Source organism: Cavia porcellus, unplaced genomic scaffold, assembly GCF_034190915.1.
Source record: "Cavia porcellus strain 051 isolate PalLab524CR breed Dunkin Hartley unplaced genomic scaffold, mCavPor4.1 scaffold_27, whole genome shotgun sequence".
Classification (NCBI taxonomy): domain Eukaryota; kingdom Metazoa; phylum Chordata; class Mammalia; order Rodentia; family Caviidae; genus Cavia; species Cavia porcellus.
The window spans coordinates 51,348,966-51,370,628 of record NW_026947510.1 but is presented as its reverse complement, the minus strand read 5'-3'; the positions used below and the strand labels follow the sequence as shown (position 1 = coordinate 51,370,628).

At 38.3% G+C, this 21,663-nt stretch overlaps 1 protein-coding gene across 23 annotated transcripts in view; it reads left to right on the top strand.

Annotated features, from left to right (window-relative positions):
• Positions 1–21,663, top strand: part of Rbfox2 (RNA binding fox-1 homolog 2) — a 259,340-nt gene that overhangs the window by 110,068 nt on the left and 127,609 nt on the right. Inside the window, exon 3 of one of the 23 annotated variants that reach the window (XM_063238447.1) lies at positions 5,151–5,208. The exons of the other annotated variants lie outside the window; for them this stretch is intronic. Within the exon in view, the coding sequence (XP_063094517.1) occupies positions 5,194–5,208 (15 nt within the window). The 5' untranslated portion in view covers positions 5,151–5,193. The remainder of the gene's footprint in view (positions 1–5,150; positions 5,209–21,663) is intronic. 23 annotated transcript variants of the gene reach the window in all.

The following is a 21,663-nucleotide window of genomic DNA, read 5'->3' as shown; positions in this document are numbered from 1 at the left end:
TAGGTAATGAAAAAAATAAAGGACTGAGGCAGGAAGACTCTGTGAGATCCACAACCGGTAGGGAGGGTACCAGAGCATGTTAATCAGAGGGAAGGCTCTTTGAGATTGTGACTGAAGCGTATTAAGAAGCAGCAGGTTCTAAAGAAAATGTAGTTTCTGTGTTAGATGTGGAAACACTGGTTTCCTTTTAAAAAAAAGGTTTGCTTTGGCAAGTGGTCAGCTTTGAGATGTACCTTTCTCTCCATGTATACATCTAGAATTTATTTTAGACATCCCAGAAGATAACCACACTTGATGAGGCATTTTGGGGGCTTTCTCTTAATGACTGCATTAGCAGCAGTGCTTTTGTCAGTGCCACATGCAGTGTACGTATCCCAAGTCTCAGGCCCAGTGTCTAAGGCATTGTTTTAACTCTTCGCAGTGAGCAGGGTTAGAGAGCAGGGGTATATCCAGGGTAGAATTTCCATAAGTTTTGCCAGTCTCACTTTGATTTTTATCAGCAAGTTTGGGATAGAATAAATTATCTTGGAGTCTTAATGAACTTGTGTTCAACTTTTGGCTCACTTCTTTACTCTCTAGCTATAAGACCATGAGTTTATTTTTTTAATTTTTTGGTCTTTTTCATTTTTATTGGTACCGGGGATCAAACTCAAGACCGCCTGCTTGCAAGGCAGGTACTTATACCGCTGAGCTAAATCCCCAGCCCCTATGAGTTTATTATTTAACTACTTTGAGCCTCACTGTCCTTTGAAATGTGAAAAAGATAACAAGGCCTGCCTTTCAGAGTTACTGTGACGATATGGTACACAGAATGTTCCAAGTAAATAAGATGCTGCTGGTGGTGATACAAAATTATTATTAAGTCAGCAAGCAGGGATAGAATACTCATTAAAATTATTATTAAAAAGTCAGCAAGCGGGGTAGGGGGTAGAATACTCACTAGTTTCTCTTCCTTGCAGAGCGGTTGAGATTTATGGAAAAGCAGCAGAACACCTCCCAGTGTCTCTACTGTGTAAGGCCAGTGCTCTGCCTAGATCAGCTTCTTAGACTGCAGTATGTGGAAGCCTGTGGGGCTTTTGCTTCAGTCTATCTGGAGAGGAGCCTGAGATTCTTTACATCTAAGAAGATTCGAGTTGATGCCATACTAGGTGCTATTCCATGAGGCATACTTTAAGTTCTCTATTAGAGAACTGTCCTGTGGGAATCTCTGCTAAGGTAATAATGAGAAAATAAGATAAATAGAATCTTACTTTTTAAAACTTTGTTGTTTGTGTTTTGGAAGTAGGGTCTCACTCTGCAGTTCAGACTGGCCTCAGTTAGGCTCGAACTTGCAGCTCCTGTCCTGCTTCAGCCTGCTGAGTGCTGAGATTACAGGAGTGCGCCACCACGCCCAGCCCAACATTTTGTTTTGTAAGGCAGATTCAGTGGACCTCCTGTGTCCCATGTCTTTAGCTCATTTATGTTGTGTGAAGTGAATGTAATATATATTATGTTACAGAGGGCTGCTTCAGAGTTCATTTGAAAAATTCAATGCCTAATTCAGGTATGTTTTTTAGAAATTGTGCCAGATCCCTAGATGTACATAGTACCTCCAAGCAACTCTTTAAAACCACAAAGAAAGTTGTAAAAAATAAGGTGTGTCTCATGCTATTAGACTTCATGGTAGACAGTCTAAAATGTGGCTCTAAAACTTTTCTGCCCACCATACTTGTCATGTTACAAAACCCAGCACTTTCTGAAGCAGGAATTCAGGATACATTATAAGGCTAGAATTATTGGCAGCCAGCCCCATATTGCAGTATCAGATTATCTGATTTTTCTTTCTCAAAGTCAAAACATGCCAGAAACATCCTCTGGTGCTCTCCCTGGGAGAATTTTTCTTCCAGTGCTTAAACTGACATGTGTTTACTTATGAACTAATACAGAGAATGATAAGCTTCAAAGTACAGTCTGATAAATGGTCTTCTGATAGAGTGGAGTGTGTGTATCTTAACCTCCATGGAAGACTGATCCTTTCAGAGTAGTTTCATAAGGTGGAATCATTGTACCTTTTTGTCTCTTAATATGAATCTACATAACTATAAAGCATAGAGTTCCTTATTTGACTTTGATTGGAAAGAAAAAATTTTCTTCTGCTTCTACCTACACCCCCTTTAAGCTGAGAAATTTGGACATGCAGGAGCATGAAAAAAAAGATTACCTTGGGCTTGAATTTTTGTTTTGTGTGCATGTATGTGGAGGAAATGCAGAAGAGTTTCGTTTCTGTATGTTGACCTAATTTAAAAATTATAATCAGGAAAGAATACATGCCTTTTCAGTGGAAATTGATAAACTCCTCTTGTGTTTCTAAAGAAGTTTGTAAATGGGGCTGAGGGAGGTATAAGTGCCTACCTGACAAAAAGTTCATAAATGATTTGTTCTGCTCACAAAAATTTTAGAAGTTATTTTCAGAGCTTTTGTTAAACATTTAAACCTTGCTTTTACTTTGAGGATTTTTTGTATACTTTTCTCTTTGCAGTAGATAATATCTTTATCCTGTGCCACACTCGACTGAAAGATGAAACTATAAATGGCAGTATGAATATTTCAAATTTTGTCATTTGTTTTGTTGATATGTAGTTAAGAATAAATGAAAATTAGGAATAGTAAAAACTCTTCAAAGAGTTTGAAAATTTTCCAGACTCTTAGTGTAATGATAATACAGTTATTTTGAATGAATTACAGAGAGCTGATGATTTCAAACTTAGGGGATAGGCTATGAAATGAGACAAGAAATTTGCATATACAAATTAACTATGAACACACAAAAGAATCTAAGAAATAATTACAGAAAGTAAAGATTTGTTTTCTTAAAAAAAAAAAAAAAAAGGCTTCTGGGATATAGCTTAGTAGCAGAGCACTTGCCTAGCATGCACAGATTTCTGGGTTTGATCTCTGGCACTGCCAAAAAGGAAAGAAAAAGACTGTCAAGGTTTTGTTTTATGGTACCTGGGAATCAAACTCATGACCTCGTGCTTGCCAGGCAGGTGCTGACCCACACCTGGCCCTGTCTCAGTTTTAAAGCTTGGATGTGCTTATTCCTCTTTCGTACTAGAAATGAAGTAGTCCTGCCTTACAGGAAGCAGAAGTTCTGCATAAAGCAAAGGAAAAGGTTTGGTGAGGCCAAGAATTCCTGCCTTGCCTCTCCAAGTTTAAATGAGCTGAAAGTTTAAGGTGGGAGGAAAGCAAAGATATTACAAGCACTCCAGCAAAAGGCACATATATAGTGTGAAAAAAAGTGACCTGACTTCAACACCGAGAAAAAGAATCTTCACTTTAACAGATAGTGAGGACCAGAGTATCATGGTGGTGGCAGGGGGACAGTGTTAGAAGGAAAGAGACCATACCTACCCCCGGTATGGGGCCTACTTTGAGTGTTCCTGGGACTCTCAGACCTTAGTTGGTGATTTTCATGAGCTGGAGGGAGCTGTTTCAATGTGTCTAAAAGAAACCAGAGCCCTGAGGCAGCAGGACGTGCTAGGCCTCTTGTTTTTGTTTGCTTTTTATTTTGTTTGGCTTTTCTTTTAACAAGTTAGAGGAGTAGAGTATTTATCAAAACAATAACACTTTGAGAATGCTTTTTATACCTGACACATGCTAGATATTATGCAAAAGACTCCATGACCAAAAATAGATGAACTTTAGCTGGGTCTTTGGTTTCCTCCCTGAAGGATATGAAAAAGGATGGAAACTTGGTACAAGAATACTGTAATTGGTGAAAGAGGTGGATGCCACCTCTGCACAGAAAGGAGAGCCACTTACAGCTACGGTGGACCTGTGAGTTAGAACATGAAGAAATGGGGGTAAGGGAGATATGGGGATCAGCATATGAAGAATTCAGTTATTTTCTGAACAGAACCCTCTAGAACAGACAGGTGATTTGATAGTACTTTTCATCAGTGTACATAACAGCACGTAGAAGGCACGTAATAAATGTTTGAATGTAACTGAAATTAGAAATTGTGATCCCCAGGGTCACGGCAGGTAATTTACTCAGTTATATCATTCAATCTAATTGCAACTCCAAAAGGAGTATTTTTATGTATTTTTTGCATCTCCAAAAGGAGTATTTTTGTGTATTTTTTGGTTGAGGAAACAGAGCCTGAAAAGATGAAAAACTTTTGCCAGGTTGTAATGATAGTAATAGGAGATGCAAAATTCAAGCCTGCACCTTGTTCTTTGCCCTGTTCATATGCCAGGTAAAGTATATGTAGTGTGATAGGGGCTCAAGATCCACTTAACTCCCTTTAGAACAGAATGAAACCTATGTTGTGAGCTTTGTATAAAAGAATAAAAAAGGTGAAAAGCCTATTTGTCTGTGTTTCAAAATCCTACAAGATTAAGGTTAGACATGAAACAATATAAAGAATAGCAGTGGCAGGCTGTTGTTGCAAGAAGGAAATGTCATCTCTGAGCAGGTTCTGTGTGGACCTGGCTTCTGCAAAGAGGTTCTGTAAGAGTAGGAGCAGAGGGAAAATTGATGCACTTGCTTTGATCTTGGAGCAGAGTTTGATGCTTCATTCATATTTAAAGAACATATCTCAAACTAATTTATGGCTAGGACTAGAAACTGGTGCTGGTGGTTTATTACCAACCCCACTCATCCGTGTCTTTTGTTGTAATATTTGTTACTGGTCATTGTTTTTAGAAATAGAATGACAGAGATATCCTGAAGACAAATAAAGAGCGTTCTGTACACTCCCATGCAGACAGCTCGGAACTCAGAGAGAGAGAGAGAGAGAGAGAGAGAGAGAGAGAGAGAGACACGCAGAGAAACACAGAGAGAGAGAGAGAAAAGGAGGGAAGGGGAGAGAGAGAGAGAGAGAGAGAGAAGGAGAGGAAGAGAGAGAAGGGAGAGGGGGGAGGGAGGAGAGAGAGAGAGAGAGAGAGAGAGAGAGAGAGAGAGAGAGAGAGAGAGAGAGAGAACAAGAGAGGGAGGAGAAAGAACAACAGAACAGTCAGCTGGAGAGGAGGGGGAGGAGAAGACCCGGTCATTTTATAGGAATTTTTACTCAAGTGATTGGGGGGGGGGCTCTCCCCACCCCGATCCCTTGCTTTTCATTCTGGCGTCTTTTTTCCTGCGTTCAGCTTACTGAAGTGCCTTTTTGCAGTTCAAGATCAACGGACCGCTGAGTTTCAGCAGCCTAGTCTGACATGATGTACCTCTGGGTGAGTACAGAGTGCTGTGGGCGAGGGCTTGCACTTGCACATATAAGGAGTGGAAAGCTGCGAGGTTCTGCTCTTGCACAAATGGCCTTCCCCACAGAGCACAGACTGCTCCATTCCCTTCTTCACACAGGTGTTAGGTTTTTAAAACCTAGCAGTGATTGTAACATTGGTATTTTGTTTTGTTCTGTTTTAAAATGTTGTTTATCTTGTTCAACTTGAGCGTAAGGGCTGAGCTCCCAAAGCTGTGCCTTCCCCTGGGCTTGGTAGGTTTGAGAAAGCAAGTGTCAAGTGGGAGTTGTTGGCTTCAGGAACAACACCTTTTGTGGTGGAGTCAACTTGTGTTATGTTTGGGGGGCACTGACTTTAATAATCAAGTGATATCCTTAATTAGGATTATGCTTTTGTAAGCTTTATTGTCCTTTACAGTAGTCATGTGAAATAGGTCACTGTTGTTATTAAAATTATATAAAGGAATAATTAAGTCACAGTCAGTTGCCCATAGTTAGAACTCAAGTCTGTAGCAGTTAGAATAATAATTAATAACCAGACGTTATAAAGCACCGACAGTATATACTTTACACTATTTTAATTTATTGCTAATTTGGGATAGAGGAAAATGTTGTGGCATTGGAGAAGTTTGTGAATTATGAAATGTGATGTTAGAAAAATGTCAGAGAAAATAATAGAAGGCCCCCCAACCCATTCCAACTTCCTCAGCTGTGAAAATAAGAGTATCTATAGTCCCTTGCAAACGTGATGCTATCTCTGTTGAGCAGACAGCTGTGTGTGTTGCTAAGGGAGCCTGTTAGATGCAGTGCCCTTGGATAGTATCCAGCTTTTGAAAGTTTCACTTTGCCCTTTGCCCCTTAGCATAGATGTCTGGAATTGCAGGAACCTACTTGGCTCAGACAGGCCAAATTTGTAAATATCAAAAGACAGAATTTTAATTAAGTTTGTGCAGATGGAACTGAATTGCAGAAGGTGTGTGAGTATGTGTGTGTATCTGTATGTGTGTGTTGGAAAAGGTTTCTTTCCCTGGTTCTACCTTCATGTTTGAATATGACCTTGAAATGTAATTTCCTCCCCTCTATTGATTTATTTTTGTAACACTGTCTTTATGAGAGCTGGAAGAACTTTGCTAACACACTAATGTACATTAAGTAGTATTCACCTGCCTTGTGGATAGAATTGATCGGCACTGTTGACCAGAAGGGTGGGACAGTCTGTCTTTTGATTTGTTTGGAAGAGGAGATATGAAAGAAAGAAATTTGAATCAACCTCATTTTCACCTATTTATGTGATACAAGCAGACAGTAGCAGTCTCCTTAGTTATTTCCTCTGTGCATTTCTTACAGTTATTTGTATATATTTCTTTCATCTCCCTTTATTCATTGGCTCCAGAACAGGGCCTCCTAACCAATATGTCACATCTAAGATTGAGATTCTGATATGCCAAGATAACTATTTTCCATAATTCTGGGAGCAATCAGATAGAATCTGGGGTTCCACTGGTTACATTGATGTGTACCTTCATTTGTCACTGTGTGACATAAAGACACTATCATTTTCTATGTGTGCTGTCACATCAGAAAGTTAGAGTAGCATGCATTAATGGAGAAAAACTGTCTTCTTATTTTCTCTGTTGTGTAGCCTGTTGCCCTTTCAGTTGTTCAGTTCAGCAAATATGTCCAGAGAACCCATAGCAGCATAACTCATAGATACAGAGAAGGAAGTCTAGATGGTCAGGCACTAAGTAGGACACCTTTAGGAGCTGTATGGAGAAAACCGATTGGACTACAAATGAGAGATCCATGATCTGTTCTAGGTCTTGCCAGGACCAGTTCAGGGGCAAGTTAGTACCAAGGCTTTACTATGGGTAGTCATTTAACACCAATCATTCGGAACCTCAGTTTCCACATTATTAGATAATAGTATTGAACTGAACCTATTTGGTCCTGAAATTCTTTGAGTTTTAGGCAGCAATAAGTGTTCCAGAAAGACATCCATTGTGCAAAGAATATATTGGTCTTAGAGAACATGAGACAGCTGTGAAATACATTTTCATATATCACCTCCATAGTCTGCTTGGTTGGCACCAGTAAGACAAAGGCACTGTTTGAACAGTGTAGAAAAACGATTCAATCATGTTCAGTTGTCAGTGTCTTTGAGTGATGTGGACATTTCTAGGATCTATAGAACTGATGAGGAAAAGGTACTGCTCACCTAGTTTTTTGTGTAATTGAATACAGCTGATTACTTTGCTCTTATGTTCCTAAAACTGACATAGAATGCCATTTGTATTTCTTTGTCAGATCTTTCCTGTTGGGTTACACTGCATTTTAGTATCTGTGGACAGCATGGTATAGTGCAAAGAAAAAGTGTTAGAGACTTCACTAAACCTTTCTCTGCTGTTTCCATGTGTGTCTATGAGCAAGTCACTTAACCTCTCAAAACCTCAGCTTGTTCATTTGTCACAAAGAGAAACCAGTGCCTGCCATCACCTGTTGTGAAGATTGAGATAACTTAGGCAACATGCTTAACATCATATGTAGCACAATTTAGGTTCTCCATAAATAGTTACTATAAACTTTTGCTCTCAGTATTTATATATACATTCCCTCCCTCCCTCTCTCCCTTCCTTTTTTGAGACAAGGTCTTACTATACAGTTTAGGCTGGCTTTGGGCTCACTTTGTAGCCTAGGCTGGTCTTGAACTTGCAACCATCCTTCTGCCTTAGCCTCCTGAGTGCTGGGATTAAAGGAGTGTGCCACCCAGCCTGGCTGTGTATACATATCTATCATGTTGAGAATATCTTTGAATTTATGTAGGGAGAACTTTGAAAACACAAAAATATTTTTCTTGTAATTGTTTTGTGTTTTAAAGTACTCATGGATTGGGAGCCCTCTTTAAGGTTGTTTTTTTTTTTTGAGACAAGGTCTTACGTGTAGTTCACACAGGCCTTGAACTCACTGAGTACCTCAGGCTGGCCTCAAACTTGCAGCAGTCCTCCTGCCTCAGCCTCCCATGTGTTGGGAACAAGCTTGCATCATCATGCCCAGCAAGGGTTGCTTTTTGTTGGAGAATATCCTCTTGACTTGTTCTGAATGGGGGAAGAGGTTGGTGTACTATTGAACATTCATTAGTTCATTTATAGTATTTTCTTTGTGCCATCTTTATTCAAACCAGGAAGAGAAAGAGGCAGTCAGACATGATTCCTGTACCCAGGAAAGGTCTTTGTTTGATAATTGTACAATTTATATCCAGTGAACAAAATTATGTTCCACTTGTTTAAAGTCCCAGAGCACAGGACATGAACTGACCTTAGTTAGTCTGGCACCAGGCTCTGTTACTCGTATTCTACATGGATAAATTTCTGGATCTCACTTTGAAATGTTGTTTTTAATAGGTCAATTATGTTTTCTTTTTTTAATTTTTAATTTATAGGTAGAAATTTTTTGGTCCTGGGAATCAAACTCATGACCTCATGCTTGCCTGGCAGAGACTGTACCACTGAGCTTATCCTCTGTTTTCTTAATAAATCAGTTCTGCTATCATTTAATGAATAACTTTAGTGGACAAATACAAAAGTTAAAGACATCTCATGAACTTAAAGTGTTTATAACACAGTGATAGGTGATGCTTAATTAAGAAAGTGCTTTTATACGTTATTTCATCCTTGCAGTATCACTAAGGAGTGAATATCTGTTTTACAAATGAGAAAAGATAGCAAGGGACGTATGTGACAGTAAATGGTGCAAAACTGGAAATTCAGTCCCATCTTTTTTAAAACCATGACTATTTGTTTTCACATTGTCTTGGTGAGATGCTGATATTTTTTGATTTGTTTTTAAACTATCTACTGAGTGATAGCATACCTCTTAGGCATATTGCCCGCATGGTCTTCAACACACCCAGGAGTTAGCTATTATGATCATCTTACATTTGAGAAAGCAGAAACTTCAGTAACTTGCTAAATCACACAGTTTAGAATTGCCAGAGTTATGCTTTATATTCTGGTCTCTCTAGCTCTAAAGCTTGGCATATTATGCTTAACCTTTTCCCTTATGTTCAGTGGTTTCCAGCTACATTCAACATGGTACAGGAACAGAGTGGAGAAAGGAAAATAAGGAACCTGTTTGCATCACCATTAATTACTTGAGATGTTTTGCTTAACTGTGTATACCTTGATTTTTCAGGTAGTAAAAAATAAATAGTAGTTCTGGGAAACATTCATGGAATAATCTTTACAAAAATATGTGTCATCTGTTCTAGGGATAAAGTAGTAAGTAGTAGTTTTATCATAAAACTCAGAAATCATGGACTGTGAGGCAGAGGGGGTACTTATGTTCTCAGTTGTGCCATTTGTCCATATATGACTTTCCTGAGCATTAATTTTCTAATCTTTAAACTGATATTAACAGATTATAGAAAAAATATTCATGAAGGATTTGTTTGAAGCTATTTTGTGCAAAGCAAATATAAGGTAATAACAACAACAGTACCTTTTTCATTTAAGTTGTAGTCAGGCTAATCTCTTTTTGTTTTGTTTTGTTATGTTTCTTGGTTTTTTGAGACAAGCCCTCTACATAGTTCAGGTTGGCCTTAACTCGCTATGTTTGCCTGACTGACTTGATTCTCCTGCCTTAGCCTCTAGAATGCCAGGATAGTATGCACCAGCACACCTGGCCCCATTTAGGTTAATCTTTTAATGCTCAGTTTTTATCACTCTTTTGTCGTTTGAGTTGGCCTACAGATCTGGACAGTATACAGAGTTATAACAAGTAGAAACAGTTCAGTTCAGGTAATATTTAAGACCAGATACTAGAAATGAGTACTTGGCAGTGGAAAGCCATTGAAAGGTTTTAAGTAGGATTAAGAGTAATAAGGTGGAGTTTATAATTAGGGTTTAAAATATATATATATATAGCTATCTATACAGATTAGAGGAGAATGAAAATGCCGAGGGAAGTGACTTGATTGTTGTGTAGCAGCCTCAGGGACAGGATGCCCAGTGGAACTGTGTGGAACTGTGTGGGGAAGATACTCAGAGTGTACGATCGACAGGATGTTGTCAGAGTTTGGAAGAGACTCAGGGTTCTTGTAGAAGGAAATTTGAAAGAGATCAGAGTGTGACTTTGGATTTGGTGTTTTGGAATAGTTTTGAGATATTAAGAGGAAATATTGTTTAGATAGCTGCCTAGCTAGGTTCACAGATACACAAGGAAAGAGAAAGTCTTAAGGTACATAAAATGGTGAAAATGTGTGTGAGATAGTCGTTGAAGCCATGAGCAGGTATAGTTTAAAATGAAGAAGAGACGGTAATACCTAGTAGAGAGGAATGCAACCACGAAGGAAGCAGGAAATAAGGCTCTGGAGAACTTGTTCTTCCGGAAGGAAAACCAGAACACCAGAAAGTCAAGGTAAGAGAATGTGGCAAGAGGGAGAAGTGCGCACTATCCCTGGTTTTAGCAACATGGCAGTCACTGGTGACTTTAGAAAGTGTTGTTTTGGAGGAATAGTAAAGACAAAAGCATGTGTGGAGCCAGGGATATAGTTCAGCAGCACAGTGCCTGCCTAGTAAACACAGAGTTGTGAGTTACATTCCCAGTACCAAAAAAACAAAAATCAAAACTCAAAAAAAGCTTATGTGGAGTCACTTGAAGAATTGATGGAGAATTCATAGAAATAGTAGATAGTTGTTGTGAATGTTTGACCTTGAAAGAATATAGACGTTACCTAGATGTGAGGAGAAAAAGCTATACTTTAAATCAAAGAAACTTACCGCTGCATTTACCTAGCATACTTCAGGCCATTGGCTCAATTCCTAGCATTGCTTAAAACAACAACGACGACAAAAAAGTGACTTGATCATCTTTAAATATTGCGTAAATCCATTTTAGACAGAAATAGAGAAGGAAACATTGTGTATACTTCAAGAAGATGGGATGGGCTTTAGGAGTAGATGAACATTCCCGATAAACAAGAGACAAAAGAGCAGAAATGCCAAAAACACTCAGGAGTTCTAAAATGCCTTTACAAAGCAGGAGGCAGATACGGAAAAGGAGGAGAGTCATTGATTATTCCAAAAAGGAATAGATTGTTAAACAGTATAATGTTTTGGGAGCCATATATAATTCCATGACTAGTATTTGTGGGATGAGTGAAATGGTGAGAATTAAAAGCTACAGAGACTAAGTTATCTAGAGTTTAATAATGTTTATTCCAATTAGGAGCCATGATGGCATTTTAAACCAGGTGAAGTATGATCAGATTTGTACCTTGAAAAGCTTCTGTTATTACCGCATAATTTATACTTTGGAGAACATTGGTTTAATATATAATTAAAAATTCAGAAAATTGTAAGGATTAAACAAGTTATTAATTATATGAGACTTGGGCAGTTAATGCTTGTTTATTGTGACTACTGTGTGCCAGTCATTTTCTTTGAGGTGGCAAAGAGCACAGAACAAGGCAACGTCCTTTTCCATGAAACTTATTTTGAAACTTGGGAAAGAAAATTAGAGACCTGTGAACAAACAAGATAGTTTTAAGAGCTATGGAGAAGGTCAGGTGATCCTTCAGAATGATCCTTAATTGTTTTATTATCATTTTTTTGCAGGGGATGGGGAACAGAGTTTCACTAAATAGTTTAGGCTGGCCTTGAATTCTCTGTGTAGCCCAGGCTGTCCTCAAACTTGCAAAAGTCCTCTTGCTTCAGCCTCCCAAGTGCTGTAAAGGTATGTGCCATCTACCCCTGAGTATTTTTGCTAGGGTGAAAAAGGCCTGCATGAGAAACAGAGTCTTAGCAGAATATGGGAGGAAAGCATTATAAGCAGGAATAACAAATACAGAGTCATTAGACAGAAATGAATTAGATGCAAAGAAGCGTAGTGTGGTTGGAGTTCAGGGAACAAAAAGAATGTAGGAAGATAAGACTAGAAAGGCAGGCAAAAGCCAGATCATTCCCTGTGAGAGGTATGAATTTTGTTCTGATTAAAGTATAAAGTTACTGGGGTAGTATAAGGAGGAAAGTGAAATATGGTGGCACAGGGCTATCATTCCAGCTAGTTGGGAGGCTGAGGCAGGAAGGAGGACTTAAAGATGGAGCTAGGCAATTTAGTGAGACGCTTTCTCAAAAAAAATTTTTTTTTAAAGGACTGGAGATGTAGGAAAATAAATAAATATGCAAATAAGTATGTTTAAAAGGAAAAAACAAGAGTGCATTTCTTTAGGAAAAGTACAAAGGAAGGTTAAGAGGCTGTTGTTGTGGTCTAAATCAAAGGCTTAGAGTCTGGAGGGCACTTTGCTAGGACCAGTGAAGTACTTGGTGCACTTGGTGTATACCAAGAAGAAAGTGGAATTTGAGTTACAGTATTCAGCTTTTGGCTTGAGGAGTTAGGATGAAAGGACTTTTTCTTTAAAAAATAGTCACGGGCTGGGTGTGATGGCACATACCTGTAATCTCAGTACTTAGGAGGCTGAAGCAAGATTACTGTGAGTTCAGTGCCATCCTGGGCTACATAGTGAGTTCGAGGCCAGCCTGGACTATATCATGAGATCCTATCTCAAAAAAAATTATTTTTTCATGGTTTGGACTTGTTAACTTTAAGTATGTATTAGGCATCTTAACTGGAGAAGTTCAATGGCCATTTGATATAAATCTGGAGCTCAGAAGAGAGGTGTAAATTGTGTGTCTAGGGTTGTGGTTCATTATTAATATTTAAAGGATGAGGATTAACTTTATCTGGAGAACAGACTGAGATCAAAGCTCTGAATAATTTCAGTAGAGATCCAAAGGTCTCTGAGAATTGGGTGGGTAGGAGGTAAAATAGGCAAGTTCGCTCTAAAGAAAAAAAATAACAGTTTTGTTTGGATTATTTAAAGCCATGTAATTGGTCATTAGCTTTAGTAGTATGAGGGTCATGGATGTACTTGGTAGAGTGTTGGTAGATGTCTTGGTAAGAGTGTTTCAGTTGAAATGATAGAAATTAAAAAGTCAGTTGGAATGGATTGAGTTGTTAATTGATAAGTGAGGAGGATATTGAAAAAAATGAACACTGTTTTAGAGCAGAACAGAGGATTGGGGCAATAACTGGGTAGAAATGTAGGTTCAAAGGAGGATTGATGGATGGATGGATGGATTGATATTTTGAGACAGGATCTTATTATTTCAACTGTCTTACTGTGTTACACTGTTGGATGCAGTGTATACTCCAGGCTGACCTTGTACTTGGAGCAATCTTCGTGCCTTAGTCTCTGGATACCAGGATTCCAGGCATACACCAACATAAATGATGGGAGTAATGCATGTTTTATGTTAGAAGGGAAAAGCCAAATAGGAAAAAATAGAGAGTGCAAGAAATAAAGAGGCTCACTGCAGGAATGAGGTATGTTATATCCAGCTCTGAGAAGAGGGACTGGCAAAATGTGTGGCTTTAGAGCTAGGCAGGTAAGGTGCTAGTATGATTTTCAAGCAGATGAGGAGTCCCTCTGATCTACTTTTTCTGTGACATGTAAGGTGAATATAGCAAAAAGCAGAAGAGTAGGGAGTGCAGAAAAACTGTAGATTTGAGGAAAGGTGTGAAATAGTTATGTCAAACAATGGGGAACGAATGTACAGAAGTAAAAAAGGCTTAAGATTTGTGTTTATAGGGACTGGGGAGTTAGCTCAGTGGCATAAGTGCTTTCCTGGCAAGTGCGAGGTTGTGACACACACACGCACACCCCGCCCAAAGGTTTGTGTTTATAAATTGCACTCAGAATGTGAGTAGTAGTAGTTCAGTTTTAGCAGGGGTAGCTGTGCAGTTTTAGTCCAGCAATCATTGTTTAGATGTGAGAGAAATAAGGAGATAGTTGAATCTAACAAGAGGTTGAAGTTTTCCAGGTAAGTTAGACTATGAGAAAAGGGGCAAAGGATTATGTATAGTGTTGGACCATTGAATCTAACCTGGTTTATGAAAGGAAGAGGGACATGAGTAAGGAGTGAAGGCAGAGAAAAAGTGGTGCAATCAGCCTGTAGACCAGTGAGCTTAAGCAGGTTGGAGACTTATGGGAGTGGGAAAACTAGTGCAGACTCTTGGTGTGGTAATCGAGTGCTGGAAGTGCCTGGAATATTTTCAAGGAGATGACAGTGTTGGCTCTGATGCTAGGTGGGTAACTGAGGTGAAGTGGTGAAAAAATACACTTCGTAGTATAAAGACATTGTAGTCACAATCTAGGAGGCCAAAGTGTTGCTTCTATGAGGATGTTGAAGTCCTTAGAATGATAAGACTAAATGATGGAGATGAAGACAAGGTAAGACTTCAGGAGGACTGCAAGTAGTACCTTTTTTAAAGACTGAAGTTTGGATGGAGGGAAGAGAAGTGGTTTGGAAACTGTATTGGGAAGCAAAGAGGGTGCTTGAAATGATAGTGGGGAGCCAGGGAAAAGACTTGCCTCTACTGAGGTATAGTAAAAGAACAACTTTTACTGCAAAAGCAGCAGTATTCTCAGGGGCGGTCAGGCTTCTTTTAGAGCTGAAAGGAAAGAGAACATCACAGAAAAGAAATGAACATGTAGAGAAGTTTACTGAGGAGACACATGACTTCCAGGGCACCAGAGGACAAGCAGGAGCAGGAGATGGGATTAGAAGAGCAGATACACTGAGCTGAATGGAATGAGTCACTGGAAAGACTGGGGCTTTGGATGATGATGCACCCATTGCTTTTATCCTAACCCAAGCCACCATTATCTCTAGACCTATTACTGGTTTTCATGTTAGCCTCTCTGCTTCCATTGTTCTTCCCCACTCACCTCCCCAATCAGAATGATCTGATTAAATCAATTAGAGCGACCCTTTAAAATGTCTTTCTGTTGCCAGGGATATAGCTTAGTGACACAAGTGCTTGCCCGATAAGGCAAGATTCTGAGTTTGATTCCCAGAATAAAAAAAAAAATCTTTTTGTTGTTTCTGTGGAAAGTACTGGGGATTAAACCCAGGGTTTTCACACTGTGCTATATCCCCAGCACTTTTTTTGGAGACAGGGTCTTGGTAAGTTACCCATTACCCATGTTAGGCTGGAAGCCTGCATCACTCAGCCTCCCAGAGTGTTGGGATTACAAGTGTGCACTATAGCACCTAGTCTCTCTGCACAGCACCCGCCATTAGCTTTAATCCCACTTGGCATACAAGTCAGATGCCCTATTTGTCCCTGTGCCATTTGCTTTGCTGACTTTGTTTCTGCCTCAGTTTCTTCTGTGCCTTTTCTCTCTGTTTGCTCTACTACTAAAACCAAACTGACTTTCTAGGCATTATTTGAACATATCAAACTCAATCTTAAACTCAGGACCTCTGCTTTTTCTTCAGATATCTCCATGATTCCCCTTTTTGTTTACATGTGACATATACTCAAATGTTATATATTTATGTAAGTGGTAACTTTTTTACCCCTTAGTCTATTTCCTTTTCCCCATTTTTATTTTTTCTTCATAACGCCTGCTACCATCTGACTTGCCATACATGGTGTTTGTTTTTCTTTTTCCACGAAGACAGTGGTGTGTCCTCTATGCCTAGATAGGTTCCTGACAGATAACAGGCACTGATTAGATATTTGGAAAAAAGGGAAGAAGAAAAGTTTGAGGGGTAATAAGAGACCAGTGTCGGGCTGGGGATTTAGCTCAGTGGCATAAGCACCTGCCTTGCAAGCAGGCAGTCGTGAGTTCGATCCCTGGTATCGATAAAAAGGGGAAAAAAAAAAAAAGGAGACCAATGTCATGGAAGAGATGGCTTAAAAGGTAGATTGGAGAATCTTGGATACTAAGTTCCTATTCTGTGGTGATTGAGGGACTCTTGATTTTTTTTCCCCTCAGCACTGCAGCATTTATCTTTCTTGAGACGCTGCCCGTTACCTGTTTTTGTGGAAAGGATGATTTGGAGAGTCACTAGGGGGATGGAAATCAGTTGCCATTATAAGTCATTTGGTATTGTGAGGCTTTGCAAACAGAGTTTGGCACTGACAATAATACTTTTAGTTACAGATGCTCATCTTTTTTTAAATTTTTTTTTTTATTTAAAGAGCAAAAAACAAAACAGTAAAAGGGTACAAGTAATACAGAATTTCAAAAAAAAAAAAAAACAGTAAGAAATCACCAGTTAATAGATTACAAATCGTCATCTTAGAAATAGTTGTTCAAGTTACAAAATTAAGGCATACAAAGTGGACATTCAAACAGTGTAGATTGCAAACAGTTCTGTTCAATGATCCAACAAAAACTTAGTATTATGGTTTTCTATCTTACACATGATGCTCATCTTTTGCATGAATGCCAAGACATGGTAGGCTTCCAGTTGAATCAGAAAGCTTCTTTTATTATTTGTTTTATATGATGTTTAACTTGTTTATTTTGTCATATTTCAAACCAGAATATGGGATTTTGTTGTAAAATATCTAAAAAATAAATTTGGAAAAAAATACTCATATTTGTAGATTTTAAATTGTCCGTTTGAAGAGCTAAAAAAAATCAACTTGGAAAGCACAGAGAAAAAAAGTAGACAAGGTGAAGGAATTGCATGAAGAAATTCTTTCTGTTGAACTGAATGAATGTATCATGTTTCCTTTTTATCCTTGGAAATTTATTATTTATTGAGAAAATTCATCCAGATTAGGATATCGTCACATAAAGAATTAGTCTTAAAATGTCACTTTTATGTATAAAAATTTGCCATCATCATTAGAATTTGTAGTGTTGCTATCTTTGCATTCATCTTTTAATTCTTATAGTGATTGTGATATGTCTTCCTCTGTTGATTTCCTTCTCTTTGACATTATAGGCAAAAAGCAAACAAAACCAAAAACCTAATTTTGTAACTGAAAACAAAGCATGCTGTAAAGATAGTATCTTCAGTCTTTTTAAATGCCTCTTTGCAAGATTATGCAATAGTTTACAGAATGCAATAAGCAAACTGAAGCATTAGTTCCCGTAATGATCGATTTCACTATTGCATCATTCTTCCAAGTAAGTCTATGCTGTTGGTCTACTATTATTCCAGTCTTTTTCTAATGACTAGGGGGTAGTTAATGAGTAAAGATTATTAAAATCAGAGTATTTCAATCTACAGGAAAAATCAGATCTCCAAAATTTTATACTGAATACCAGGTATATAATAAGTTTCAAAGAAATCCATATGTTAATTACTACATACAAGGAGGTTGGTTGGTTTTTTTTTTTGTCCCCCACCCGTTCCTAAAGTAAATGTATTTTGTTTTGGGATGCTTTTAAGGAATAAGTCATGAAATTTAAATCTTCACAAATAAAACTACTCCGTAGTAGAGGTCGTCACTCTGATGCAGTGAACACCGTATGAATGCTAATGACTGTCAGGCCAATATCTGTAGGCCAGTCCTGTCTCTGAAAGTTTACATCTCATTGCCTGCTTGACATTTCCAAGTGTAATAATTTCTCTAACTTAACTCGTCCAAAGCTGAAATCTTGACTGACATTGGCCTTCTCTACTCTGCACATGCCCCACCCATGCTTGAGTCAAAAAAAAAAAAAAAGTCTTAGTCATTTTGGACTCTTGTTTCTCTTTCTTGTTAGTCCTGTTAATTAGCAAATCTCTTACGGTCTGACTTTCCAAAAACCCTAAACCTGGGCCTTTTTCACTAGCTCTGCTATTTCTGTCCTGGTTCAGTTTGCCATCCTTTCTTACTCAGAATATTGTGAGTCTTCTCTTCGTTTTCCATTTGTACCATTGAATAATTTATTCTGATCACAATATTTGATCTAATCCTTTTAAGATACAAATCTGACTGTACTGCAAATCTACTGATGTATTTTACTCAGAGGAAAAGCCAGAGAATCTCTAAAGGATCTCATCAGGCAGGCTTCTAGGTACCTCTTGGGCTTTCATCTCCTTGGCTTGCTGTTTCTCACTCTCAGTGCATGCGTGTTCTTGCTAGCAGTTCCTTAGATGTGGCAGGCTCTTGTGATCATTTCTTATGCTAGTACCTCCTCTGAGGTCCTCAGGTCTTACATCTCATAGCCTTCAAATTTGTGTTCAAATGCGGTCGTTTTCATAAAGCCTACATTTTTAAATGGCCTTTTAGTTAGGCCATTCTATTTTAAGCTCTCTATAGCACTTAGCATCTTCTAAATACAATATACATAGTATATATCACTGCTTGTCTTACTTTGTAGATATTTTTGTTTCGTTCACAGCTGTAGATTCTGTGTCTAGAATTATGAATGGTGTTTGATAAAACATTTATTAGATGAGTACCAAATTCCAGAAGCTTTCTGCTTGCTACTTTCTCTTTATTGAGGGCATACTTAGTAGCTACAGGAATCTGTAGTGATGGAGCTTTCTTTGTAGTCATTAGTTGTGTGCTCTAATTTATCAGTCACTCATGGCCATGTGTGTGTGTGTTGATGGTTTATACCTTTGGGGCAGTGTGCTTTGAGGCCCCAAGCTTTGGAATCAGTCGACTGGGTTCCAGATCTGATTCTGATGCAGTGTGTCTGAAAGGCATTAGAGAAGTTATTGTATTATGCTTTCTTGTTATCAAATGAACACAAAAATAGTATTGACCATAGAGATTGTTTTGAACCACATAAGCTCTCAATACAGTTTCTGGTGTGTAATACAGATTCAGTGATAGCTAGTTAATTACAATTGCTTATTGTTCAGGAGTCATCCCAGCTGTTTCAGCTCTGCTCCTGTATGACACTACTGAGAACCCCTGTGACTTGGGCCTCCTTGTCACACATTTTCTTCCCTTTTAAAAGATACTATGCCTCCTCCTAACCTTTATATCCATTTCTCTTTAATGTTTAAAGTTTGTTTACATTTCTAGTATTTTAATTCATGTTCCCTTCTTCCCTCCTATCCTTTCAGCAAGTATTAATTAAGCATTAATTTCCCTCTTTTTGCTCTGTTCTGAATGTTATAGTTTTCTTTTCCTGTCTTTATCCCTTTGTTCCATATGTAAAATAAAAGTCACTTTCCTATGATTGAATTTTCCTTTGATTTTCCTATGATTTCCTTGATTAAATTTGTACAGGAAAGTGGAAATGCTTAACATAGTCAAATAAATTGAATTAATTTACTTTTAAAACTCCCAAACTCCTCCCCAAAACAGTAATGACCAATGATGCAAGCCTTTTATTAAAACCCATGAAAGTAGTCTTCTTTTTTCTAAATCTTCACAAGTCTCCACTTGGTTAGCCTGTGATTAATATTTTGTCTGCCAGCCGTTTATTTCCAGTTCTGGGTGTGTAGTTTGGGTGAAGAATATTATTTTTGTAAGTAAAGAATTGATTTTTGACCATTTATTAATTAAATGAAAATTTGTTGAATTTTTACTACAGCATGCGTAGATACCAGATAGGGAAGCTTTGCCTTTAAGAATTTAGATTTTTTTTTTTACTTTTTCTTTACCTACAATATGCTGTTGGCTTCATTCACATTCTCTTAGCAAAAATTAAAGAAAATACTTTGACAAAACACTTTAGTGCTTGTTGTCTTAGTCTGCTGGGGCTGTTGAAACAAATTGTCAGAGAGATGCGGTGGCTTAATGAACAGAAATTTGATTTTGGAAGTCCATGATCAAGATGCCAGCAATGTCTGTTTTATTCTTTGAGGCCTTTCTCTTAGCTTCCAGGTTACTGCCGTCTCCTTTTGTGTATAAGGATGAGGGAGAGGCATGAGAACTCTGCCCTCTCTTCTTTACAAGGATGCTAATCAAGGGCCCCTGAACCCCCGTCCCCCTACATGACCTCAGTGAACCTTAATCACTTCTTTGGAGACCCCACCTCCTAATACAGTTACCTGGAGCCTCAACGTAGGAATTTGGGGACTGCACACAAAACATTTAGTGCATGATGCTTGTCGTTCTAATTTGTAAAAATTGGAGTACTTTCTGTGCAGTAACCATCTTGACAGACCTGCGTGTGTCTGGTGTGTAAACTGAAGGAAATTATATCGGCCTCGCTAGGTCACAGTTCCTTGTCAGTGAAACAGGTATTGAACTGGTTGATAACCATAATTCATTCTATTAATCACTGTTATAGTCCATTTAAATTTCTGTCCTTTATTTTCCTCTTTCCTTAAGATCTTCAGGATTGTTTGCATCACATTTCCTATTTTTATTCTTTCTGGGTTTCGTATTTTGTTTCTTCACAATTTTTGTGTCTCATGCCCCACTCTTTATCTCTACCCACCCTTTTTCTGAATTGGACACAGTTTTTAATAACTTGTAAGTTATTGATATTCATTAGCTCTTTATAAGACTTAGGAAATAGATGGACTATTTTGTATATTTTTTGTTAAAGACACTGAGAAACATTTAAACCTATTTTAAATAGTTTTATAGTCACTGTGTTTTATCATATTTTGTATTTCTGACAAAACACTCATGATAACCTAAAGGAAGAAAGATGTATTTTGACTCATGGTTTCAGAGATTTCGGTCCATGGTCACCTGGTTGTCTTACTTTTGGGTCCATGATGAGACAGACTGTCCTGGTGGGAAACGTGTTAGAGCACAGTGGCTCACCTCATGGCAGACCACCGGTAGAAAGGGAGAGAAAGACAGAGGCAGACAGGAAGAGATGGGCAGCCGGAGAGAAGGGAGGGAGTGGGACAGGGACAGGAAGGAGACAAGGGGGCTGGGGACAAGACTAAAGCTTCCAAGGACACACCTCTGAGGACCCACTGTCACCTCCCAGTAGCCCATCAGATTGTGAACCTATTAATAGAGTGATCCTTTGATGAAGTCACTGCCCTTATGATTCAGTCACTTCCCTAAAGTTCCACCTCTGTACCCTGCTGCTTTGAGACCATGCCTTCAATACACGAGAGTTTGGGGAGTGTTTCAGAATAAACCATAACCATTACTGCAGTGTACAGTGGTTTATTTTCCTATAGCTGCTGTCTTTTGTCAACCAAGTTTTCTCACAGCATTATGTCTTAGAATTTAACCACAGGAAGCAAATGACATTGTTTTTCATGTACATTTTTACTGAAATGTCTAATTTACTATGGGAGGTCAGTAAGTATGAATTGATGAGATGGTGATTATATATTGTCTATGTTTGAGGGAAGACCTTGGACTGTCCCTCTGGTTTCTGCCTTTTGATTTGTGACACTTGACAGCAGTCTCAGTGGCTTTTCTCCTTTTGTGAGTATCACTAAAAAGTTATGCAGGATGTAACAAGCTTCATAGGATGTAAAATATTTGGGTAATATGAGTGCAAGACTTAATTGGTGATAACATTTGCCTGACTGAGGCAGCTTGCCAGAAACAGTGTCACTTAGGACTATTGTAAGACCTAGATGACCTTGGTTTTAATATAAATGGATGGGCACAGTTTTAAAAGACAAACCATTCAAAATACATTTTGTACAGTTTAAAACTCTTTCCTTTAGAATTAAAAACAATCTAATTTGTATGACATAGCAATAGGCATTGTGATAGT